The following is a 27621-nucleotide window of genomic DNA, read 5'->3' as shown; positions in this document are numbered from 1 at the left end:
ACAAGGTTGTGTGGATGGCGTTAGCTTAAAAAACAAGGTGGGGACATGATGGGAGGACTTTAATTAGTTTGCTACAGGTAAATGTAGTTAAACTGACCAATTAGTTTTTTTTTTTAATACAGAAAAAAAATCCCCGGTGTTGGAAACTGAAGATGCCATTTTACCAGAGTCCGCCCACCAGGTTTGGTCCGTCTCTTTGCGGGGGCGGAACCAAAGAGCAGCGGACCCCAACCCGCCGGACGTTTATCCCGGGAACACTTCCTGTTGTGTTTTTCAGCCTTTTTTCAAACCAGGAAGATGGATTTGCTGTCGAACAAATGGATTATTAATTTCCTACTTTGTTGGTTTCTCGTCGGTAAGTCGTGTCCAGACGCCGCCGAGCCTGTGGTGTTTTAAACCCCGTATCGATAACGAACAAAGTGTTTTTCGTGTCTGTTTGTTTTTTTCTTTTTCTTGTTGCTTTTCCTCTTTGTGCTCGGAGCTAGCCGGATGCTAAGCTAACGCCGCTCGGCTTTAACGTTAATCTTCCCCATTTGCTGCTTTGACACAAGTTTCACAATGAAGTTCAACATTTACAACAGATCTTAGCCCGTTTCTAACAAATGGCGGCTCAGAAAATGTCATATACATCTTTTTTTTTTTAATATATATAAAGTGCTTTCAGGGACTTTTCTCTCATATGAGCAGCTCGGCATCAGCGTGACTGCGCGTGACCCCCCCGCAGCTAAATAAAGAGATTAAATGTTTGAACTTAATGAGAAATTATAGTTAAATGTTGTAGTTTGGTGTTTATTTTATTGTCACTGGACAAACATACTAGACGAAGTGTCTTTCACGTCTTTGGGTTGCCCTCCTATCTAAACTCGGGACACACCTGGTTCACTCAAAGTGGTTTAATTAAATCCACTTTCAATTTCACATTTGGAGTAGAAAATAAAAAAAGAAGTGACACCAACAGGTGGAACAAGCCAAAAATAAAATACATTAATTTTATAAATTCACAACAGTGGTTGAAAATAGTTCAAATTGAGTCTTCATATTTTGATTAATGTGGTTGGTATAAAATAAAGAAAAGTTGTGTTTTTTCTTTACTCAGTCCATAGAGGGAAATTTTAGACAGTTACTTGTGTTTATTTATTTATTTATGAGTATACAACTCTGAATTATTAACATCAGAGGGGAAATTTTCAGACAGCATTTGAGATAATACAGTAAAAGGTAAGGGAAAAAAAGTCCTACACTTAAGATTTCACAAGATGAAAAATGCAAAAGTTATAATAAAAAGTAGTAAATGTATTTTATGTACTTAAAGCAGAAGTAAGCGATCCGGTCGTTTTGGCTAATGCTGCGTTCCAGGCAGGCTTTTGAAACCGTAAATTACAGATTCAAGTCACGACTTACGACTTTGTAGCGTTCCAGGCAACCCACTCGTGTTTTTCCGACCTGTTTTACCTGTGAAAGTCACTATAACGGCCACTCGTAACTTCTGACCCGTGAAGTCGTACCAGATCGAACTGGTACGACTTCACAGGTCGGAAAAACACGAGTTACAGGTTGCCTTGAACGCACCATAACGTCTTGTCAGCAGATGGAGTTAGCAGCCCCCGCCCTCATCATGGATCTATTGGTCCTTGTCCCTACGTCACCACGTTCACGCGCATCCCTTGGCTGCACACACAGAGAGGACCGCCCCTTCATGCCGTTCTCTCTCCTCATTGGATAAAACTTGTAGGATACGATAAATGTTTTCTCCTGGGCTCAGAGCAGAGCAGAGTGACTGACAGACCCGTGTTTCAGACCAAACACTCTATGTAAGTGATTGCTGTCGGAAGATATAACTATTTAAGACTTATATTAACACAAAAATATCGCTTACTTCTGCGCGTGGCAAGCAAAGACAGGGCATAGGGTTTTGAGCATGGCTGAGCCCACAGATGGATCCTGGGATTGCAAAAACCAATGGGCAGCCGGGCAGCAGGAGAAACAGCAGCAGCGTCCTGATTGGGTGACGAGCATGTGATTGATCAACTGATGAGGGTGGGCACATCTTTGAGATGTCTGCCTGAACTATAGCTTTGCATCATTTACAGAGAGGGTAACTTTCTTACCCTGTATCCTCTGGAATTTCATGGATTTCTGAATCACTGCTGTACTTGTCATCCTCATCTTCCACAGTGGGTGCATATAACGTTGTGTATGTGCTGAGAAATTAACACAAATTAATATGAATTCAAATTGTTTCTTTCAAAATCAATCATACTACCTGAAATTGATCTGAACTGCTTGATCAGTGGGACTTAGATATTCTCCAGCGTCACTGGCACTGATAGAGGTAGTGTCAAATTCCTAGAAAAAAAAACATCACTGTTGCACTTTTGATTTGTTTTGGGGAAAAAAGCACTACAAGAATATAAGAAATGTCAGTATCTCTCATGTGATGAGCATCCTGACACAAACTGGAAACAGGCATAAAATAGTAGAACATAGTTCATTCATCAGTCGCATTGAATTCTGCTGCTTGTAATCATTACCTCCGAGTCTGAGTCCGAGTCGGTGAGTTGCTCAGCTGTGAAAGACAAGAAGGAATCTGAACAATGGACCAATTGGGAAACTATCTCTAAACTATGTAAATAGATAGAGCTTTTCTTGAATGGTTGTTAATTTCAGAATCACTTACAACTAATAAGGAAGTCTTTCAACGTGCACAGGTAGACTGTGATTCGTTGATAGGCCTTCCCCACTCCCTCCTTGTAAAGTTTTAAGGAGAAGGGTGTATCAGTCCCTGGTACATTTTTTATTTTTGATCCATCAGGGTAGAGCAATACGTAAGGGCCACAGCTCAATTTCTGGTTGAAATCCCTCATTTTCTGCTCCGCCGCTTTCTTGAGGTTTTCCACATCTGACTCTGCTGACACTACCAGTGGTAGCACAGACCCTCTGAGAGGTTTGAATACCTCGTCTTTCATAATATACATTACTCCCACTGAGATCTACAGGAAAACACAAAGTAGACTTACTTGATCACTGATGCACTTATAATACACCGCCTACAAAAAGTATTCACCCCCCTCAGATGTTTTCCCCTTTTATTGCTTTTATACATGAAATCATGGTCGATATGATTAGGCTCCTTTTTTTTTTTTTTTTTTACAAGAATTTACCAAAAAAAAAAAGACTCTTTTATGTCAAAGTGAAACCGGACTTTTACAAAGTGATGTCAATATGTCAATGAACTGAAGAGAGGCTGATTAATAGTAGATGTGACCCCAAGGGTGCACATCTGCACTGTGGCTGTGACTGTTGACTCTCTGTTCTGTGGTAAGATGGAGTTTTGGGGTTTTTAGCTTTGTTTTATAATCAGGATGGTATTTTAATTGTTAGGGTAATGTAGGGGTGCATGCACCCTGAGGTATTTATATCTTAATTTTAATTGTGGGTCTGTCATTTGTTTGTAGGACTGAAACCTTGAATGCCTTAAAGTACAGAGGTTTGCAAAATATCAGCATTTACACCTCATGCTATATGTCCTACAAACTAACAGTGCTTCTTTGTTTTTTGGGCACAGCACTGACTGCCGTTTATTTTAGTTTAGTGTTTTATATTTTATTATTATTTTAGATTTAGCACTTCCTGTCCCGAGCGGTCTGACACTGGAGGTCTACAACCAGACCGTCTTGACATGTGTTGCCACTTTCACACCTGCAGCAAGACCCCAGATGTGCAAGCCTGATTGAGACCTATCCACACAGAATCAGTGTTATGATTCAAGCCAAAGGTGCATCTTTTAATTGCTAACTTGAAGGGGGTAAACATTTATGCAATCATTCATTTTATACTATATAGTTTTGATAAATTTACATTACTTAAAGAATCCAGCTTCACTATAACATTAAAGAGTTTTTTTTGTGGAAAATGTTGTCAAGAATTCAAATGTTATTAATCACAATTTCCTTCAAAGGAAAAAGCATCCAAGAAGGGTGAATACTTTTCATAGGTAGTGTACATGACAGAAAAAATACCGGCACAATGAGTAGCCTATTACCTTCACATGTTGGTCATAACAGTCCTCGTCCCTACGTCACCACATTCACGCGCATCCCTTGGCTGCACACACAGCCCTGCATGCCGTTCTCTCTCCTCATTGGATAAAAACTGTAGGATACGATAAATGTTTTCTCTTCGGCTCAGAGCAGAGCAGAGTGACTGACAGACCCGTGTTTCGGTCCAAACACTCTATGTAAGTGATTGCTGTCGAAAGATATAACTATTTAAGACTTATATTAACACAAATATATCGCTTACTTCTGCTTTAAGATATGACGGAGCAGAAATACTTTTTTACCAACTTTATATTTAATCAAAGGCCATATTATGTTATTTTCAAACTGAGAAAACTGTTAATTTTGATTAATGGCAACAACAACAACAACATCAAAGTCAGAGCTACAGAGTAATTTCACTTTCCCTTCCTCACTGGGAGGTCAGAGGTCACGGTCGGCTGCACAACAACAAACCTGGAGGCAACGGAGCTCAGATATCTGGTTCAAGGACACGAGGGCCCAGTTTCTGTAACGCTGCCGCCGCCGCTGTCGCTCTGGTTACAACGTGTATGACGAACTGATAGAGAAAAGTTTAACAAATCACACAATCACAGTTTGTGAAAATGAACCGCGTCTGAGCCAGAAATTATAGATGCATGTTTTTACTTGTGAGAGATAAAAGATAAAACTTTAACTCTTCAGGTTTTAACCTCTGTGTCAAACTGATCTCTTGTGGTTTCTCTCTCTCGCTCTGTTGCAGGTGTCGGCTGTAACTCGGTGGAGAAGAAGATCTATGTGGATCTGAACAACACGGTCCCGTGTGTGCGACTGCTCAATGCAACACATCAAATAGGCTGCCAGTGTGAGTAAAGCTACAGCAACACTTCTTTTATTAACTTTTATTTACATGTATTTATTATTGGGGAGTTTTTAGGCCTTTAATTGATAAGAGATCTGTAAAGTGTTTTCCTTCCTTTCACTGTACGACATAATGAACTTTTACAGAGTTTTATTTGTAGGTTTTTTTTGCTGATGGCACTTTTTTTTTCTTCGTCTTTGTGGCTTTGAGGGTTTGTGGCAGAAATGTCCAAAGAAAGAAAGATAGAAAGAAAGAACATCACATCAAAAGGCCACGAGATGCAAATAAAATCAGGCGTTTCCACGACACACTTAAGTGCTCATCAAAAGCTGTGAGAATAAAAAGCGTAAACTGTTGTCACACCACAACAACAACCGCAGCAGCAGCAGCAGCAGCAGTAGCTTTTCTGTCGTCGCTGCATCAAAACGTTTCTTCATCTCAGGACTGAACCAGCAGACGACGACTCTCTCTCCCTCTGAGGACGGTTTTTAACTCGGTTTTAACTTCCTCTTTTCTGGTTTCAGCCTCTCTGTCAGGTGATGTGGGCGTCCTCCACGTGCTGGAGTCGGAGGAAAACCTCGACTGGGTCCTGCGCTCCGGTCTCAACCCTCCTTACATGGTCATACTGGAGTCTGCGCTCTTCACCAGGTGCAGTAGTAGTCCAGTAATTTTAAGCCAAAGGGGTCAACGTTAAACAAATTGGAACAGAAGCAAACTCAACTGATTTTGTATCCTCAGCATGTCCTGACTGAGTGAGGGAAAAATTTCAAAAAACTTGTAATACATTTTTTGTTTGTCTCTTTGTAAGTAATCAACTCAGTAATTTTCATGGAGATATCTAAAGGTTAAAAATGTTACCCTATTCATGTGAAAAAAATTTTTTACATGCGTATAAATGGGATATGTTTGGGTCTTTTTCTAAACTTTCCCCTAATGGGATTCTTCGGGGCTTTTTTTCCCTCACTCAGGACATGCTGAGGATACAAAATCAGTTGAGTTTGCTTCTGTTGCAATTTGTTTAACCTTCTCATAAAATGACTGGACTATAGTGGACGTGTTTCTCCCTGCAGGGGGAGCAGCACCGGCTCCTGCTTGGGACACACTGACACACACCTACTGAATTCATTTACACAGTGGATGAAGGATAATATTTGACCATTTGTTATCATGTTAATGTAATAGGAGTTCATACCAACACCTCATGTAACAGCACCTTCAGTTTGCACATTATTTATTATTATTACATGCATGTTGCACATACAAAACCTTCTCTACTACTGTTTACAACTCTTACTGTACCTCTATCCGTGTTTAGCTTTTACGGTAGTTTTGTCTTTTTGTCTTTCTATTTTTATACTTTCAGGGCTCCAGACTAGCTTTTTTTACTCAGAGCACAGTAGCCCCTAAGTTTAAATTTGAGGAGCACAAGCAGAAGAATTAGGGGCACAAATCGTAAATTGACTTGCAAAGCAAATATTCACATTTTATTTTCATTCATTGATCCTCACAGAAAAACCTGGCAATTTTACTGGTTGCAAAATGAAAATCTTACTTGCTCACTCTCAATTTTTAGGGGCAAAATGGCTTTTAGTTTTTAATTTGCTTACGCTGGCATTTGTGTCTGGACAACAAAGAAAGAATTTCACTGAACAGGGAAACATGTTTCCTACTCTGCAAATTACAATAAACCCCAGTATGTCCAAGCAAATTTCTGGGAATAAAGGTTGAATTCATACAATACATACAAACTGTCACAACATTACTATTTATTGTACTGAGGTAAATTAGCTTGGACACACTTTATCTTGAATTTTGAATGTATAAATTAAAAATAAACTAGTTAATGGGTTATTAGTTGGTTTTAGTTGCACTGTTTTCTAATTTTTCTCTTTGGCCCTGAGAAAAGAAGCTTGAGCCACGTTTCAAACCCACGTCCAGGGCCGGCCGCTGGTATAAACCCTCTATGCGGTTGTTTAGGGCCACAGCCGTTAGGTGGGGGGCCACATGATCAGAAAGGTACCGGGGTTCAATCAAGTCATTTAAACATCCTGAGGTCTGCACATGCACGCTATGAGCTTTATATGTAGTGTGAAGTCAATATTCAGCTTCTTTTATCTCACATTTAAGACATTTGGTGAAAATAGAATGGCAGAATGACAACATTTGTGCTCAAAAAGTAATCTTACTGAATTTCATTTTAGACTAGTTTTCTACAGTTCTATATTAGTGTATTCATATCCTATTTCAAGCACCAAAAACAGTTCATTCTCATGACTGAAGGAGTGTTTTCACAAGGGATTTGAAATTGTTCAAAAAGCAGACCTCAAATTTCCAGCATTTGGCCTAAATTATTTCTTTATACAGTGTTCTAGGAGAAATTGACCTCAGTGTGCTTACAGCGGAGGTTCTAATATTTATACATAAAACACTTGAGTATTGTTACATCTGCAAGTATCTTAAAAAGATAAATTTAAGAAAATATGTAAAAGTCGAGAAAATGGCCTCAAACCTCAGAGGGCATAAACACGTCTGTATTCAGTTTTAACCAGTGATTTGGTGTTTGCGCTTAGAGTGCAGGGCCACAAACAGAAATCTTGTTTAGGGCCACCAAAATCCTAGGGCCGGCCCTGGCTATATCCACTTATAGTTTTTAATTTGCTTACGCTGGCATTTGTGTCTGGACAACAAAGAAAGAATTTCACTGAACAGGGAAACATGTTTCCTACTCTGCAAATGACAATAAACCCCTCGTTAAGTGTGTCCAAGCAAATTTCCATCAGTAGAATTTCATGAAAAACTGTATTTTTATTTATTTAAATTTTATTTATTTAAACCTTTATTTTAACTTGTTGGTCACTGAGGTTTCCCTCATTTACAGGGACGACGAGTTTACAAGCAGCAGCAGAACATAACAATTACATTTAATAACAGTTGCAGGATGATTTACAAAGGTCAGACACCATATGTTTAAAATCAGCAAGAGTAGGAATAATCTCCAGCCCCAAAGTATGTTGGAGAATATCCCATGAGTTGGGAGCATCAAAGGAAAAGGCAGATTTACCAAACTCTGAGTGCACAAAAGGGACTTTAAGAAATAATAAACCACTAGAGCGAGTAGAATAAGATCCAGAGTGCCATTCTAATAAAGATGAGAGTATGGGGGCTGTTTACCAGTAAGGGCCTTGAAGATGAACATATACCAGTGCTTCATGCATCTGTCAGAAAGGGAGGACCAACCAACTTTTTCATAGAGTAGGCAATGATGAGTGTCATATCTATCCCCGGTTATAAATCTGAGAGCAGAGTGATAAATGTAATCCAGAGGTTTGAGGGTTGTAGCTTCTGCATGTCTGTAAATGATTTAACATTTAATTTCTAACTTTTCTCTTTGGCCCATGAGAAAAGGAGCTTGAGCCACGTTTCAAACCCACGTCTTTGTATCTTGTATTTGTCCTCACGTCGCCTCTGTCTCCGTCTCTCCCGTCAGATCCATCATGATGAAGCTGAAGAACGGCTCCAGTCGAGTGGCAGGCGTCGCTGTCGTGGTGCCAAACTCCAACCCGGCCGAGGCTTTCTCTCCCCACACGTCCTGCCCCAACGAGAACACAGGTGGGTGGGGATCTGCGAGCTGCGACTCGTCCTTTAGTTTGGTTTTGTTTTGTTTTGTCTTGTCTTGTTTTGTTTTTATTTTAACCCGAGTTACAGGAGTAAAATAAGTTTTATGATCCTCTCGGGTCACACGCTGCTGCTGTCGACTCAGGTTGGATGTTAATGTGAAAGATTTCTGAAACGTATAGCGGCGTCGACACTGATTCGTGTTTCGTCCTCACGGCAGAGATTTAATGTCTCAGTGTTTTTATGTTTCATCCGAGCGTGATGAAGTATTTACGGCCTCTTTACTCATGTGGAAACGACTCACACACAATATAAAAACACTTCCTGACAAGTCGAAACACTGTCAGTTTATATTATCTATTGAATTATGATGATGATGATGATTTTTTATCAGTATCACATTAGGATGTAAGCAGTAATATAATATATCTGTTAATTCTGTCGGGCAGTGACAGCATCTATTATGTTTTTTATTACTGCTACCTATATATTATTAAGTATTTTATAAAATCTTAAAGGGATAGTTCAACATTTTGGCAAATTGGTCCATTGCCATAATCCCTATAGTCATAGCAGTAGGTTTGTTACCTTTAATTGTTGATGCAAGCTACTTTTAGAACGGCGGAGCAGAGCCGTGAGCTGCTCAGAGCTACGCTACGGAGGCTCATGGGATTTCTTGGTTTCCCTCATCAAACTCATCAAATACACAATCCAACAACTCCACAACGCTCTGGTGGACAAGTTGTGAGCTGCACATTCACCACGCTATGAGATAATAACACAACGTTACCAGACAGAGTTGTTTTAGAGGGAAATTCATGCAAAACCGCTGATGCACATGGCCTTCAGGGACAGTTTTTCAGCAAGCAGTCTCTGCATTTACCTCTAAAACAACTTTTTCTGGTAACGTTCTGTTATTATCTCATAGCGTGGTGAATGTGCAGGACACAACTTATAGGGATTATGGCAATGGGTCAATTTGCCAAAATGTTGAACTATCTCTTTAAATCTGAGAAGTGTGTGTAACTGTGCTGTAGGTCACATGAGCTGTCAACAATATGTAGTGGAGTAAAAACTAAAATATTTCCAGCTGAAATGTGTCAGAGGGGAAAACGTCAAGTTCCTCTAAATTGTTCTCAAGTGCAGTTTTTCTTTTTTTGTGATGACGCTTCAGTTTCCACCCTGGTGTTTTTCCATAGTTTTGGTTTTAAATTCAAAGTTGCACGTTTGTGTGTTCATAGGTTTTACATTTTTTAAGATTTGCATCAGGCACAAAAAAAAAAGTCGGAGCATTGCCTTTGAAAGAGCTTCATGGTTTAATATTTCACCGTGTGTGAACATATGTTGTTTTGATCCTGATCAACAGAAAGAATGAATAATTAATGAGGCAGAATAAATCTTGACTCGTCCCGGGGGGGGGATGTCGTCGTGTGTTACAGACGCTGTAAGATGCATCACGACTGATTTAATTTCCATGAAACTAGAAACGAGGAAGCTTCAGTTTGTGGTCGTGACTTTGAAGAGACAGAAGCGTTTGATGCTGATGATGTTTCTCTGTGTTTCTCTCCGCCAGGTGTTTATTCAGAGACCTACGACCCCGCCTTGGCCAACTGCAAGGCGACGATGTGGAACCCCCTCGGCAGCGGTTTGTCCTACGAGGAGTTCGACTTCCCCATCTTCTCGCTCAAAGACGACAACGACACTCAGGTCATCAGACAGGTGAGAGTTCATCTCGGTTGCTGCGTCGTTGAACTTTGTGGACTTTGTCGTCTGTCTGAGGTCCGCCACATGAATACAGGTTCAGGAGTATCTGCCAAAGTCTTCTCTCTTTTTTTTGTCTTTTTGTCGTTTTGGTGTTTTGGGAGCCCTAAAACGTTTGTGGAAACTGTTCCCAGAGTGGGTCAATCTCAAAACAACGACGATGGTGGACTAGCGCCTGAAACATGTCCATTAAATAGTAGGGTTGGGTTTAAAAAAGTCGATTTTCTGATTCATATCGATCTTAATTTGAAAGATACAATATCGAATCATAAAATCCTTGTTGGTCATATTAAATAAATGTGCATTAATGCAACTGCTTTCGGGTCAATCTTTAATGTAAGCATCAGTTTTTTTAAATAATACACCAGGTTGGAGAGTTTCATCTTTGTACAGTTTGCAGCCTTAGTTCTGTGTAAATCTCTTTCATAACCAAGCAAAATTAGTATTGAAACTGAAATTTCTCAGAATGAATCAATATACAATCGAATCAGGTAAATTCATGCAAAACCGCTGATGCACGTGGCCTTCAGGGACAGTTTTTCAGCAAGCAGTCTCTGTATTTACCTCTAAAACAACTCTGGTAGGCTAACGTAGAGGCAAATGCAGAGACTGCTTGCTGAAAAACCGCCCCTGAAGGCCACGTGCATCAGCGGTTTTGCACGAATTTCCCTCTAAAACAACTCTGTCTGGTAACGTTGTGTTATTATCTCATAGCGTGGTGAATGTGCAGGTCACAACTTGTCCACCAGAGCGTTGTGGAGTTGTTGTAGCCTCCGTAGCGTAGCTCTGATCAGCTCGTGGCTCTGCTCAGCAGATCTAAAAATACTAAAATTAAAGGTAACGAACCTACTGCTAAAACTATAAGGATTATGGCAATGGGCCTATTTGCCAAAATGTTGAACTATCCCTTTAAATAGCCACATTTTGACAGTCAGGAGTTTGTTTACAGCACAAAAATCTTCCCACGTCTTCTTCTCCGTTTTTGATGCCTGTGTGTGTGTGTGTGTGTGTGTGTGTGTGTGGCAGCGTTACAGCGCCACACACAGGCCTGACATATGTACTACAGCGCTTTGAGTTGTTTTCAGTGGATTGAATCGTGTGTACGCAGACGGTTTGTTGAAACGATGCCGTGTTTACAGAAGAACAAACAAGAAAAATATCTGTTTTTTTGAGGGAGAAGCTCAGTTTCTCTGGTGGTTCCCCGTGGCGCCGGAGAACAGAGGAGCTTTTCATGGATCTGCAGAATCTGATCTGAACTTGTCCCGGTTGGTGCTGCTGTGCTGTGCTGGAGGAGATTATAGGACTTGATGCCACTCGAGCTGCTTCAGCTGCACTGAGACTCGTCTTCACGGTGCAGCCGGGCGTGTTGCGGCACATTACAACAGGAGGAGGAGGTGGTGATTTATCGGTAGAGCCACGGAGCATTTACTGCTTTTCCACTACTGTGTGTGTATGTGACAAAAAAAAAGAAAAACTACACAGATCGTATTTCACACGGTTTTCAGGCGTCCTCCTCTGAGGTAATGTTCCTGTGTGTGTGGGCGTTATGTTTTCACAGATTCGACCTGCAGCTTTCAGTTCCGTCTTTTATCTCCGCTCACAAACGACGACTGTGCTTTTTAAAGTCCGGTGTCCACACCAGGGCCGTTGTATAGGGGAGAAAGGTGATGATAATTCTAGGGGCCCAGCGCCCAGTGGGGCCCATAAAAAACCCCAGTAGTCTAATCTTTGTATGACTGATTTATTCTGCGTAAGACCCTGACTAATACTCATAGTACACTGTAAAAACTCAACATCTTTCCAAGAATATTTGTCTTATTTCTTGTCCAAATGTCTCATTTCTAGTCAAAGCTAGTCTCTTTCCACTTAAAATAAGACTCATAACCTAAAAATGTACTTGTTTTTAGATAATTTTCACTTGTTTCAAACATATTTTAGTAGAAAAATCTGCCAGTGAAAGCATGTTTTTTGTGCTTGTAGTAAGGAAGAAAAACTTGTTCCACTATCAGATTTTTTCTACTTATTCCAAGTGAAAATATACTTGAAAGAAGTAAAAAGTGTCTAAAAACAAGCTACTTTTAATATGATGTGTCTTATTTTATGTATAATGAGATTTGTTTTGACTAGAAATTACATTTTGACTAGAAATAAGACAAATATTCTTGGTAAGATACTTGAGTTTTTGCAGTGTAATGCTGCATTAGCATCAAAACAAAGTAGGCTAAATAAAAAATGATAATACATACGTAGTCTAAGAAAAAAAAACTGGAAAAGTTAGGCGGAGGGGCCCACTTTAGTATTCTTTAAGGGGGCCCAGAATTCCTAGCAACGGCCCTGGTCCACACAGGTCGGATCGTGTTGTAGTTTATTTAAGCGGTCGATCTCCTGCTCCTGATAAAGACAGAAAGCTCTATGTAAACGCAAAAGGTTCAGGTTCGATTCCCTGAAGCAGCTGCTTTGTCTAAATGATGAATTTTAGATGTTAGATGGTTGAAACCAGATCCACCCACAGACACTAGTGTATGGGTTCAAAAGGCATTATAGACCTTTTTATGGAGGAAATTACATGTTATTCTACTTTTACTAAACAATTGAGTCCTGTCATAACTTTATTGATTATGTTAATTATCAAATTACACTCAGTCAGTTCCATATAGTCTATGTGCTCCTGTTTAAGTTATTTTACCTCAGAGTGGATAAATCTTTCTCTTTCTCATCGATGAGTTTGTTTAATAGATATTTCTGAGTTTTTTTCCTCTGTCTTGGTGTTGTTTTCTTGCTTAATACTAGGGATGCAGCGATTGTGAAATTCTGGGCTGATGCCAATACCGATGTTTAGAATAACAATTTGGCCGATGTCTATGCTTTTCCTCTGTTGTTTAATCATCTTTTGAGTAAAGGAAACCAAGAAATCTTCATTACTCACAAAAAAATCTATAATTATTGCCATAAAAACATTTCTCAGAGGAAGAAAGAAAGAAAGTCTTAGAAAGTTTATTTTTATATTAATTATTGTATTTTTATTGAAGAGGCTACAGTTTAGTTTGAACAGTAGGCCTAAGAAAAAGACCTTATTATTTACAAAGCACCTTTTAAAACACAGGTCACAGAGTTCTTCACAACAGCATCAAATAACAACGTCAGGCAGAATAAAACACCAGAAACATAATACATGCATCAAACCACCAGGTCACACCCAGGAATAAAGAAAGAAGAAGGTGTTTTTGATTATTTTTTGAAACTCGACTGTTAAATAAAAGAGGGGGAGTGCCATCTAAGTGCCTCTGTTGTGATGTTAGGGGTCAAAAGTTTGCAAATATGTGTTGTGTCTTGTCCTTAAAATGCCTTGAAAGTAATTAAAATACAATGAGGATGGAGAGATTAACTGCAGATGTGAATTACAAGAAGGACTTTTGTTTGTTTCACATGGGAGGAAATGGATTTAATGAAAATACATCTGATACAGGATTTAAATCCTCTACATCAGACTCAAAATAATGACAACATACAGAAAATGAACACAAATGTACCATTAGAAATATCACTTAAATACATGGTTGGCCTATATAACACCACGCAGGCCAGATGTTGACTCTGTTAACTCTGTTAGATAACGTGTGTGTGTGTGTGTGTGTAGCAATAACCACACCTCACTCCTTACGTGTTCATGTGTTTGTTATGATTTTCTTTATTTATGCTCTTTTAGTCCTAGAAAAAGGACATTCATGCTGACACTCTATGACTAATAATTGAAATCGGTTGTTACATGTGTAACATAAAATGTATATTTAAAAAAAAAAAAGAAGAAGAAAGTAATTAAAATAAAAAACTTGAAATTGATCCTGAACTTCACCGGTAACTAATGCAGTGAAATCAGTGTGTGATCTGCTCTGGTTGCAGCATTTATAGTGGCGGCTATTGTTGCTAAAGGGAAAATAAAGTAGAAATAAAGTTTTAAAAAAAGGAAAAGGAAAGGAAACCTTCAGTGCTGCCTGTCTCTCCTGAGGAGCAGGAAGTCGGATCCACTTTATAAGTTTTAACTTGATCGAAGGAATGAAAACTATTTTAACCTTCATTAAAGTATCACACTGTGATCCTGGTTCTGTGGCTGTTTAAACAAACTCACTCTCGTCTGTTTTCTCAGTGCTACTTGGACCACAACCGGCCCGTGAATGGTAGCGGCGGCGGCAGCAGCCCTCAGTACCCGCTCTGCGCCATGCAGCTCTACTCCCACATGTCCGCCGTCACCGACACAGCGACGTGCATGAGGAGGAACGACATCAACTTCAGCATCAGCCCAGGTATTTACACAGCATCAAATCTAATCAAATCAAAGTTTATTTATAAAGCACTTCACAGCATCACAATGATGATCAAAGAGCTTCACATAAAATAATAAAACTTAAACTCAAACTATACTAATTTCCATTAACAGGGCATGAGGGTTAAAGGGATAGTTCAACATTTTGGCAAATTGGCCCATTGCCATAATCCCTATAGTTTTAGGAGTAGGTTTGTTACCTTTAATTGTGGGTGTAAGTTATTTTTAGAACGGCGGAGCAGAGCCGTGAGCTGCTCAGAGCTACGCTACGGAGGCTAATGGGATTTCTTGGTTTCCCTCATCAAACTTTGATTGAACGGAGTTGTTTTAGAGGTAAATTCATGCAAAACAGCTGATGCACGTTCCCGTCAGAGGCAGTTTTTCATCAAGCAGTCTCTGCATTTACCTCTGAAACAACTCTGTCTGGTAACGTTGTGTTATCATTTCATAGCGTGGTGAATGTGCAGGTCACAACTTGTCCACCAGAGCGTTGTGGAGTTGTTGGATTGTGTATTTGATGAGTTTGATGAGGGACACCAAGAAATCTTATAAGCAATAATGAACCTACTGCTATGACTATAGGGATTATGGCAATGGGCCGATTTGCCAAAATGTTGAACTATCCCTTTAAGATTGGACTTAAAGCAGAAGTAAGCGGAATATTTGTGTTAATATAAGTCTTAAATAGTTATATCTTCCGACAGCAATCACTTACATAGAGTGTTTGGACCGAAACACGGGTCTCTCAGTCACTCTGCTCTGCTCTGAGCCGAGGAGAAAACTTTTCTCGTATCCTACAAGTTTTATCCAATGAGGAGAGAGAACGGCATAAAGGGGCGGTCCTCTCTGTGTGTGCAGCCAAGGGATGCGCCTGAATGTGGTGATGTAGGGACGAGGACCAATAGATCCATGACGAGGGCGGGGACTGCAAACTCCATCGGCTGACAAGACGTTATGGTGCGTTCAGGGCAACCCGTAACTCGTGTTTTTCTGACCCGTGAAGTCGTACCAGTTCCATCTGGTACGAGTTCACGGGTCGGAAGTTACGAGTGGCCGTTATAGTGACTTTCACAGGCAAAACAGGTCAGAAAAACACGAGTGGGTTGCCTGAAACGCTACTAAGTTGTGACTTGAAGCTGTAATTTACGGTTTCAAAAGCCTGCCTGGAACGCAGCATTAGCCAAAACGACCGGATCGCTTACTTACATGGTGCGAGTTTAAGCAGCTCCGTATCCGACGACAACCCAAACAATGTCCTGATTTCTTCTGTTGTGTTTTATTTTATTTTATTTTATTTCATTTATAGAAATGGTGTGCGACCCACTGGGCGACTACAACGTGTGGGGCGCGACGCGGCCGATCAACAACACGGCCAAGGGCCACAAGGCCGGGGAGAGCGTGGTCATCGCGGCCGCCAGGGTGAGTCTGAAGTGACAGAAACAAACAGGCTCATGCAGATGTTTCACCGCTGTCCAACATCTGTTACACATCAGTTTACAGATGTTCACGTTGAACTTTGTTTCTCTCCTGACGGTGAAAATAATCATCTCAGAAACTAAAAGAGGAGGCGGTTCATGTTTGTGGATGGAGCTGAACCTCACTGATGGATTATCTCCTCCTTTTATGACCTCCTCTCTCCTTTTCTCTCCTTCTTTCTCCTCCTTTCTTCTTCTCCCTTTTCCTCCTGTGTCCTCCTCCTCGTCTCTCGTCTCTCCTCGCTCCTTCTCTCCTCGCTCCTTCCCTCTCCACTTCCTCTCTCGTCTCGCCTCCTCCTTCTCTATCCTCACTCCTCCTCACCTCCTCTTCTCTCTCTCGTCTAACCTCCTTCTTCCCTCCTCTCCTCCTCCTTTCTCCTTCCTTTCTTCTTATTTCTCCTCCTCCTGTGTCCTCCCCTTCTCTCTTCTCCTCTCTATCCTCCATCCTCCTCCTCTCACCTCTCCCCTCCTCTCTCATTCTCTCCTCCTCTTCTCATCCTCCTCTCTCCTCTCTACTTTCTCACCTCTCCCCTCTTCTCTCATTCTCTCCTCCTCTCTCCTTCTCTATCCCCTTTTCTTTCCTCACACCTCCTCTCCTCTCCTCTTCCTCCTCCTCTTTCTCCTCCTCTCTTCTCTCCTTCTCTATCCTTACTCCTCCTCTCTCCTCTCCTCTCTCTCTCCTCCTCCTCCTCTCCTCTCCTCTCCTCATCCTCCCCTCTCCTTCCTTTCTTCTTCTTTCTCCTCCTCCTGTGTCCTCCCCTTCTCTCTTCTCCTCCTCTCTATCCTCCATCCTCCTCCTCCTCCTCCTCCTCCTCTCTCCTTTCCTCTCTCCTCCTCCTCCTCCTCCTCCTCCTCCTCTCTCCTCACTCATCTCCTCTCTCCTCCTCCTCCTCCTCCTCCTCCTCTCTCCTTTCCTCTCTCCTCCTCCTCCTCCTCCTCCTCCTCCTCTCTCCTCTCTCATCTCTCATCTCCTCTCTCCTCCTCCTCCTCTCTCCTCTCCTCTCCTCCTCCTCCGCAGATGGACAGCCGCTCCTTCTTCTCCAACGTGGCTCCCGGAGCGCAGAGCGCGGCCTCGGGCTTCATCACGCTGCTGGCCGCCGCCCACGCTCTGCGTAACGCCACGCAGTCGGCGCCGCCCGACCGCACCATCCTCTACGCCTTCTTCCAGGGGGTCAGTCAATAAATCTGATCGATCAATAACGTTTAAAGGGGACATGTTATGCAAAACTCACTTTTTCATTGCTTTAGTATGTGTATTTGTGTATATTTACCGTTTAGAGCAGGGCTGTGAAACTGGTGTGTAGAGAACCCAGCTGTGCTCAATCTTTTGTTTTTTCTGACCAAAGCATGTTACTAACATTACTTTTAGACATCAAGGTACCATGTCAAGAAGCAGAAATGAGCAGAATATGTCCCCTTTAAGTCCTGAGCGATCGATCGATCGACCGGCTCTTAATCATCATGTCTCGACTGTTTGACCACAGGAGGCGTTCGACTACATCGGCAGCTCGCGGATGGTCTACGACATGGAGAACGGCCAGTTCCCGCTCGACCTCGACAACGTGCACTCGGTGCTGGAGGTCGGACAGGTGAGTGGGTGTCGCAAAACTCGACCCTAACCCTAACCCTAATTTTTCTAAAATTATTTATTTTTATTTATTTTGTTGTTGTTAATTTGCACAATATTATAATAAAGCAAGCAAAACAATTAAAATCCGGTGAGCAGGATGTGTGGAGAGGTTTCTAAAGGCTACACCTCACCTCAGTTACATGAAAACAAAAGAGAAGGGATCACAGCAATAAACAAAACAAGCAAACATAGAAACATAAACTCAAGAGGCAAGAGTAATTCAAAAATCATAATATAAAGCAAAAAATATCCCAGATATATAGATAGATAATTTCTTTAGTGACCCATCAGAAGTTATTGATGGGTTTTGGTACAAAAACCAAAATTATACAGTTGAAAATTGTCCCAAATCACCTTTTAAGAAATTATATGTATGTATATAAGAATGATCAGTGTTGGCAGAAAACGGGGTTCAACAAATATTCATTCATCAAAATTATACTTAAAAAAAAAAATTGAAACTCTTTCTTTGTACCAAAACATATTTAGGTTTGATAAACAACTCTTCTTAACAACTTTAAACTTACATTAATGACCTGAAACAACTCTTTCCGATTGGTTTAAAGTTACGGTACAAACATGTTGATGCCTGAATAATTGTCGCTTCACCTTGTACCTTTTACATCTGTTAACAGCACGTGTTTGATCTTTTTATTACTGTATGAGCTGTGCATCATATTTATGTGTGTTTTTATAAATTGTCACATGTGAGTTTTTCGACTCTCTCACCGTAGGTCGGACTTCGTCTTGACAAGAAACTGTGGCTTCACACCGACCCCGTGTCCCGGAGGAACAGCAGCGTCGATAAAGAGGTTTGGATCTGTTTTAGCACGGGAGAAAGAAAGCTATAGTTATAAAACTTAGTAATAAGAACTGAAAATGACTCCAAGAAGCCAAGATCATCATCATCAGATTCGATAACTAACAGTAAAGACACCACAAATCTGAATAGTAGGGTGGAGTAAGTATAGTTGAGACATGTGTACAGTTGAAACACCCTTAATATCTTGCCAGCGCTGCAAGGCTGAGCCACCATTTTTACTCAGCAAATGCATATTAGCATCCTCTTTGGTTGTGGGAAATTTGAAGAGTTTTAGCATCTCCAGTCCAAAGATATCAGCAAAAGTCTTTTTACTAGAGTAAGAATTTCACTTTACCATGTCCCTTCCACAACGAATAGCTTATTATCCTTTTGTGACCATCAAACATAACTTACATCATTGCAAACGTTATTTTGTTACATCACATCACTGTTAAATTGTGCAGTGTAGGCTACGATAGCATGTTATAAGCCATAATAAGACCAAAAACACAAAGAAAATGGGAAAAAAAACTAATATTTGTGATACCTGAACAGTGTTATATTAATATATACTATTAATATTATAATTTTATGTGATATAATAATATTTATATTAATAATACAATAATATTCCATTGTTTTTAGGAATACATTTATTTTGAAATATCTTGTCAAATTGTCATTTTTTTTTAAGTTTATTGCATTTACAATTGATGTTCAGTCATCATCAATGGGTTTCAATGGTGTCTCAACTGTACCAAGGTACCGTCTCAACTGTACACGTATGGGGTTATAGGGTTGAGACGGGACCATGGTAAAAATGCACCTCATGTTTATGACCTGATTGTGGAAAAAATAAACAAATAATAAATTATATTCTTCAATAATAACTTAGTATACAAACAAATTAAACAGCATATGAAAAATCACTTATTTTCAGTGTATAGTTTTTTTTGCAATATCTATTAAAAAATGGAAAATCAAAAAGTGTCTCAAACGTACTCGGTCTACCCTAGATCACAGATTAAGACCGAGATATGAAAGAGGAAACTATAAAAACAACTTGTATATAATGTGCATTTATTTTATTAATATTCTTTGTTGTTTCAGGTGGAGGACCTGATTAACAACGTGCGCTCCGTGGCCACAGAGTTAAACATCTCGGCTCAGGCGCCGGCGTTCTCCCAGGCGCTCCCGCCCTCGTCCTTCCAGCGCTTCCTGCGAGTCCGTCAGATCCCCGGCGTCGTCCTCGAGGATCACGAGTCTGCGTACATCAACAGGTGATTGTTGCCACCAACAGAGCTGAACGCTGTAACAGGTTATACAGGGTATCCGCGGAGTCATTAAAAGTATTAAAAGGTGATAAATCAATTTTGGGAAAATTAAGGCCCTTAAAAAGTATTAAAAAGTCTTTTCATGACTTTATAAAGTCTTCAATTTTGAAGGTATTTTTTTCTGAATTAGCTGTCCAAGAGTTTGAGTCCTAAAAAACATTGTGAAAGTGTGTGAATTTATTCGTTTTATTAAAAAACAAAGATAAACCAGTACATACAGTGTTGTTTTGTTTTGTTTTTTTGATAAACTTTGCCTTTGATTTATTACCCCAGCCTGTTTTAAATTCTGTTGTATCATAGTGGTCTATAGTCTTTATCACAAACTAAAACTGTTACGTTAAAAGTGTCACTGATGTAAATGGTTACAGCTTGAAGTGGCGGTGAGGTATTGAAAAATATTGAGAAGGTCTTGAAAAAGTCTTAAAAAGGTATTAAGATTAACTTCAAGATTCCTGTATAAACCCTGTTATAGACTCTTTCTTTAACCTGTGGTCCGTCTGCTCTGTGTGCAGGTTTTATGAGAGCATGTACGATAACGGAGAGAACCTGAACCTCACCTACTCGCCCGACATGACGCCAGAGGCGAAGCTACGACATATCACTCAGACCGCTATGGTATTTCTATCGATCGCCACTTATTACCAGTGTTCACACAAAGCCAAACCTTTCTTTCAACTTTGTTTATTATCAGGGTCCCCACTTGTCCTGGAAAACCTAGAAAAAGGTTGACCAATTTTCCAGTCATGGAAAACACATGGAAAATGAGAAAAAAAAAGTCAAATGTCCTGGAAAAGCTTCAGTTGTCCTGGAAAATTATTTACCACATCAGCTACCAGAGCTCTATTTGCCGTTTTCAGACCTCACTAAGGATTTATTTTGAAAAATGTACAAAATAAGGTACAACTGTCGAAAAGAACACGTCTCCAAATCATGAACGGGACAGAGGATGTATAATAACAAGTCTGTCAGACTGTAGCCGCTGAAAATGTCCTGGAAAATGGTTTCAAGGATAGAGTGGGAACCCTGATTATGGTTCAGACATTTAATCGAACGGCTCTGATGAATATTTTATTTATATTTATTTGTCCTCGTGCTTCCTTCCTTCAGGATTTGGCGGAAGTCGCCACCATGGTCGCTCAGGCTCTGTACAAACAGGCCGGAGGAGCAGAACCGCAGCTCAGCGACATAAAGGCAGATCCTCAGATAGTAAGTTTGATTTTTTTTTATCTGTTGTGTAAATCAACTTATCCTCAGTTCATTATTTCACTTCCCCCTTTTATCTTCTATCTCCACCTTTTCCCTCTCATTAAAATATTAGAAGTGTCACAGCCAACATGAAGAACGTTTCTGTAGATTGTCTCTCTCTCTGTTGCTCCGAGTCAATTTACCACCTTTGCTTCACTTCACACATGAAAATGTCTTTTAAAAAAATGTTTTATTTATTCATAACAGTAACATGACATATACATTTCCTTTCTTTTACATTTTTTCCCCTTTTTACAGCTGCATATAATCTTTACACATATAATCAGGAATCGTGTAAGAAAACAGTATAAATACATTGCTATAAGTTTATGATAAGATAAAATAATATAAAAACAGAAAAAAAGTCTTTAAAATTTTGTTTTTTGTCCTTCTGAAACTTTGTTTTTTATTGATTTTATACCTTTTTTTTAAATACAAAGAGTGAAGAAAAAAGCACAGACAAACATAGGACTATAAATTTATCCCAAAATGAGACAATGTGTCCCATTGGTATCGCTAATAATAAATTACAGAGAAATAGTTAAATTTAGGAGTTGTTTAATTCCACACAACTTCTGTTTCTTTTATACATGAAATTATTGTTTTTACTGAGAATGAGTGTTGTAGATTTTCCTCTTACTTCTCCAAAATTAGTTTCACTTTCTGTCGTAATTGTCCTTGAAATAAATGAAGTTCTTTTCCCTTCATAGTAAAACTCTCTCTCAGTTCATTCAGTTTTTCTTCTTTGTGCTTGTTTTTGATTCATTATTTATTTATTTTACTTTCTGATAGTTTTTTCTCTCTTGCTGAAGTGACACTGACGTTTCTGTTTCTGTTTCTTCCTCTCAGGTCACTCAGCTTCTGTACGGTTTCCTGTTTCAGTCGAATAACTCCTGGTTCCAGCAAATCGTCTCCTCAGACCTGGTTGGTCACCTCAGTAAGTCTGGACAAAAGCTCATATTTAAAATAATTACATTTGACTTTTAATTACACTCAAGAAAATCACATTTGTACTTGAAATGGGGCAGTCAGCTCCTGTTTATTATCACCCATGTGAGCAGGGCCGTTGCTAGGAATTCTGGGCCCCCTTAAAGAATACTAAAGTGGGCCCCTCCCCCTAACTTTTCCTTTTTTTTTTTCTTAGACTACATACTGTATGTATTATCGTTTTTTATTTAGCCTTCTTTGTTTTGATGCTAATGCAGCATTACACTGCAAAAACTCAAGTATCTTAGCAAGAATATTTGTCTTATTTCTAGTCAAAATGTAATTTCTAGTCAAAACAAATCTCATTATACTTAAAATAAGACACATCATATTAAAAGTAGCTTGTTTTTAGACACTTTTTACTCCTTTCAAGCATATTTTCACTTGGAATAAGTAGAAAAAATCTGATAGTGGAGCAAGTTTTTCTTCCTTATTACAAGCACAAAAAACTTACTTTCACTGGCAGATTTTTCTATTTATTGTGAATTTAAGTGAAAATGATCTAAAAACAAGTTAATTTTTAGGTAATGAGTCTTATTTTAAGTGGAAAGAGATTAGTTTTGACTAGAAATGAGGACAATTTGGACAAGAAATAAGACAAATATTCTTGGAAAGATGTTGTACTATAGTCAGGGTCTTACGCAGAATAAATCAGTCATACAAAGATTAGACTACTGGGGTTTTTTATGGGCCCCACTGGGCGCTGGGCCCCTAGAATTATCATCACCTTTCTCCCCTATACAACGGCCCTGCATGTGAGGACAAAATAGGACCGGCTGATGAACTTCCCGACACAAAAACTTAATTTTCCTGTTTCTGTTTTCTCGCTCTCAGCCGACCGACCTCTGAACTTCTACGTCGGCGTCGTGCAGCAGTCGAGCGAGCCGACTCTGCTGGTCCAGTACCTGCTGGCCAACCTGACGGGCAGCACCGTCAACGTCACCCAGGAGGACTGCAAGAACCAGAGGCTGGACAAGGACGACGCGGAGAGCAAACACGTAGGACACGTCTCTCTGCCCTGTTATTGAGTTACTGTGATTGGATTTGGTTTTTTACCCAATGAGAGAAATTATATTGCAACAAAAAGACGAGTCAAGGACACGTCTGAGGAAAGGGACCTAAAAAAGACGGAAAAACATGATGATGAAGGGAAGAAGAGAAGTTGTGATGGATGCAACTGATTCTGTTCATTCATTAATTCATCAAGTGATCATGTATTTTATTAGAGACTCATTTCCTAAATTGTTTCAAACAATAAAAAGTCAGAAAGGCGAGGAAAAAATGCCACAAATTTCAAGAATGCAGGATGGAGTCCTGAAAATTACGAAAGATGTGAAATTTATTTTCATTTAAACCAATGAGAAGCAGCAGGTTTTCACATTCGACACGGTGAAACTTGTAAAACTTTGATTCCTTAGCTTGAAAACAGATTGAAGTGATTGATAATCTGTTATCAAAATAGTTTCTGACTCATTTTGATGAATTAAATTCAGCTCTGGAAATGTTTTTCACCAAACTGAATTAACTACAAACCGTCACAACAGTTTAACAGCTGGATTTAAAGGGACAACGAGGAGTTTGTATTTGGTTATAAAAAAGTCTCACATTAATGTGGATGAATCTACGCTACCCACACTTGTTAATGGCTCCATTTTCGATGAATATATCGTTTTGTCTCTATCGTTATTTTGTTATTTTAATTAATAGTGGAAATGCTGGTCGAGCCGACCAGTGTTTCCTTACTTTCGGTTTCGTGGCGAGTCATGAGAATAACGCCGCCGAATCGCCGTTTATGGTCGGAACTACGACGTTATCTGATCGTCTTCGAACCTCTGACTTTAATTCTTGATGAATGAAAACATTCTTGGCGAGACGTCCGTCTTGCGCCGGTCTAAGAATTTCACCGTGCGTCCGGAGGCTCATGGTAAATGTAGTATGAAAACACTTTGCTTTCCAAAACTCCTCGTTGTCCCTTTTAAAGTGAAATTATATTATATTTTAAATTTCTTGATTAAATACAGAATAACCCACTTTCACCTATGGATGATAATAATATGTTAATCTCCTCCTCCGCCAGATGTTCTCCTACTTCTGGGTCCAGGGGGCGGCGCCGCCCAACAGCACGGAGCGGGAGGGTTACTGCGTCCGCTCCAGCGCTCGTCTCTCCAAAGCCGTGTCGCCGGCGTTCGATCTGCGGCAGTTCAGCTCCAAAGATTACTCCACGTGGACGGAGTCGCGGTGGAAGTTCATCAAAGGACGCATCTTCCTGGTGGCCAGTCACGAGCTGGAGGTGAGGGACAGTGAAGCTGCTGCACGACGTGTATTTATATGTTTACAGGGTTCCTACGCAAGTATGGAATTTGATTTTACACATTTCTAGGTCTGGAAAAGTATGGAAAATGGAAACTATTATTTGGGTTAATTATTTTGCTATTGTGCCTAGCTACAATCTCCTGGAAATTATTTGGTGACATAAAATAGGCATACAAATTCAGAATAATGAAAACAAATGATGATTTATTTACACGATATACATCTATTTACTCAAATGTCACAAATTATTTGAAATTTTTTTACCGAGAAGTATTGAAATTAGGGTTTGGAAAAAGTATGGATGACTGAAATTTCAAATGTGTAGGAACCCTGTATTTATATAATTGATTATAGTTTATCCACAGGTTCACTATGACGTGTTCACAGCTTGTTCTACTGACCCCAAGTTGTCAAAAAAAGAAATATAAGAAATATGAATAAGAAAAACAACAAAACATTTGTTGTTGTTTTGGGGAAATAATATAGCTGAAATCACGTTTTATCACGCGAGATTCTGTGAGATCTCATGTCACTTATCACCAACTCTCACCAGAGGCTCCATGATGACACGATCTTATTGTGATTTAAACATTTATTGATATCCTGAGTATTGCGGTAACATATTGTGATACTGTCTTGATTTATTACTTCACAGTCCTGACAGGAAAACTTAGTCAACATCTGTTTTATGTAATGAGATAAAGTTCTCAGGCTCTAATGATTTAAATGAGATGAACAGACTGAGAGCTGTTCGTCATTAATATTATTTTACCTGTTTGAAGTAAATCACCCCTATAGAGGCTCTACGACGCCTCCGCATAGGAGTTATTTTGGAGTAGGTGAATGAAATTCGGTGAACACATAGAAGATGTCCAGACGCACAAAAAAGTCTCCGGCAGCCGTGGTCTAAAACAAACAGGAAGTCGGCCATTTTGGTTTTTTAATTGGTCAATTTTGATGTCATTTGGGCGATTTCCACACCGTGTTAAAATCAGACTCACCAACGCAGTTATAAAAAGTACTCTAGTATTCTAGCGCTAAAAACAATAAAACTTAAAGGGATAGTAGCATTTTTTTTAAAGTGGGGTTGTATGATCTACAAATAGCCCCTAAGTACTTTAATTGCAGTAGAAGACTCTCTGCACTCCTCCCGTTAGCAACGCCAGCCCATAATAGCCCTGCCCAGAGATTTACAACATACATTGTTGTGAACAGACCAAAAGAAACGGCCCATTTTTCGTGGCCTAAAAGAGGTTTTACCTGGAAAAAAAATACACAGTTCCATTGTTCGCTATAATATAATTTTTTCCAGCCCCTCAAAGTGCAGGAAAAACGCAGCTTTTATTTGGACCTAACCAACTGCTGCGGCGGGCGCTAACCCTGGGCGGAGGGATACGTGAGTTGGTTAGGTCCAAATAAAAACTGTGTTTTTCCTGCACTTTGAGGGGCTGGAAAAAATTATATTATAGCGAATAATGGAACTGTGTATTTTTTTTCAGGTAAAACCTATTTTAGGCTGCGAAAATAGGCCGTTTCTTTGGGTCCATTCACAACAATGTATGTTGTAAATCTCTGGGCAGGGCTATTATGGGCTGGCGTTGCTAACGGGAGGAGTGTAGAGAGTCTTCTACTGCAATTAAAGTACTTAGGGGTTATTTGTAGATCATACAACCCCACTTTAAAAAAAATGCTACTATCCCTTTAAATTCACATTTTCAATTTAAATAATAAGAGAGTGATACTTTTTTCCGTCTCTAGTGCATCGTCACGGTTACACATATCAATACTTTCCTGTATTATTGATCCGTCTGTTTCCCTCCCGTCTTCCTCCTCCTCCAGATGTTGACGCTGGGCGTGGGCGTGGCCGTGCTGCTCACCTCGCTCCTGATGACGTACTTCGTCAGCTCGAAGGCCGACATCCTCTTCAGCTCGGGGAGGGAACCCACCAACGCCACCTACTGATCCACGCGGCGGCGGCGGCGGCCATGACAACGACGATAATGATGATGATGATGATGATGATGATGCAGCTCCACGACCACTAAACTACATCACTACTTCTTCTTCTTCTACTTCAACCCCCGACACAGACAGATCCTTTTTTTTTTTTTTTTTAAACTACACGCCACGAGTAGAGTAGGTACCGACAGGTTAGACACAGCTGCAGCAACAACGACAACAACAAACGACAATAAACAACGACGACTCGGGTGTTGATGGACTCACTCAGGTGAGGCGTGACGACGACGTACATGACGACCGGACTGGACTGGACCGGACTGGACCGGATCGGCCTGGATGGATCTGGACTCATCAGGGTCAGAAACCACTGGGCCTTCACCAGTGGGGGAAAAAAAGATGTTTATATTTCTTTTATTTTAATTTTTAGTTTTTTGTTTTTTTGTTTTTTTCCCTTTTTATTGTCGAAGAATGTTTTGTTTACTGTGTCATGGGATAGTAACTAATCAATGAGCATTATTATTGGAGAGCGTGCGTGTGTGTGTGATTGTGAATATGTAAATGTGACAAGAGTGAGCGTGTGAACCGGTGTGCACGAACAATGATGTGTGTGTGTGTGTGTGTGTGTGTGTGTGTGTGTGTTTGAGGTTTATATGAGGATTGCGATGGTGCAATACTGTAGCTGTCTTCTCTGTCGTGTAGTTAACTTATCACTCAGCTCTAATGATGAGAAACCACTTTATGAGTCGGTGAACAAGTGAGAAACATTTAAAAATTAAAGGTTATTGCAAAAAAAAAAAGAAACATCTGGAACACATGTGGTGAGGTTTTATTTTATTTTTTTATTTTTAAGAAGTTCGAGCTCCAAATGGAAAAATGAATTTTAGGAAAAATATTTATATAAATCAAAGCCCAGGCAACACATAACTACACTTGTATATAGTTGTTAGACCCACCGCAGGTTCACATTGATTTTTGATTTTTGATTTTTGATTTTTTTTTTTTTTTTTTTTTTTTTTGTGGAGAAGAGGAAGTTTCCCAAATCGACGCGAGTCTGGAGACAAACACTCCACTTTCATATCGATCAGCTGCCAAAAACCTTTTCGGCTGCAGTCAGGACGTTCCTCCTGTTGTGACTGTGAACTCGTGCGCTGGTACTCGGACTGTGCACGAGGTTTAACTTCTGAGAAAAATAATAAGGAAAAAAAAAACTAAATAGTGACAAAAACACATAAGAAGGTTTTCTTTTTTTGTTGATGATGTAATGGCTGGAATCAATG

At 39.9% G+C, this 27621-nt stretch overlaps 1 protein-coding gene across 1 annotated transcript; it reads left to right on the top strand.

Annotated features, from left to right (window-relative positions):
• The first annotated feature begins 285 nt into the window (after nt 1-285).
• On the top strand, nt 286-27621 carry ncstn (nicastrin). Its single transcript, XM_083992127.1, has 17 exons — nt 286-355; nt 4801-4902; nt 5424-5547; nt 8387-8508; nt 10088-10233; nt 14420-14576; nt 15903-16015; nt 17090-17242; nt 17556-17660; nt 18436-18513; nt 19614-19783; nt 20350-20452; nt 20945-21043; nt 21932-22019; nt 22904-23067; nt 24147-24359; nt 26222-27621. The coding sequence occupies exons 1-17, from the start codon at nt 298-300 to the stop codon at nt 26342-26344; spliced, it is 2118 nt and encodes a 705-aa protein (XP_083848253.1). The 5' UTR covers nt 286-297; the 3' UTR covers nt 26345-27621.

The sequence above is a fragment of the Trachurus trachurus genome (assembly GCF_905171665.1).
Source record: "Trachurus trachurus genome assembly, chromosome: 17".
Classification (NCBI taxonomy): Eukaryota; Metazoa; Chordata; class Actinopteri; order Carangiformes; family Carangidae; genus Trachurus; species Trachurus trachurus.
This window is presented reverse-complemented; position numbering and strand designations above follow the sequence as displayed.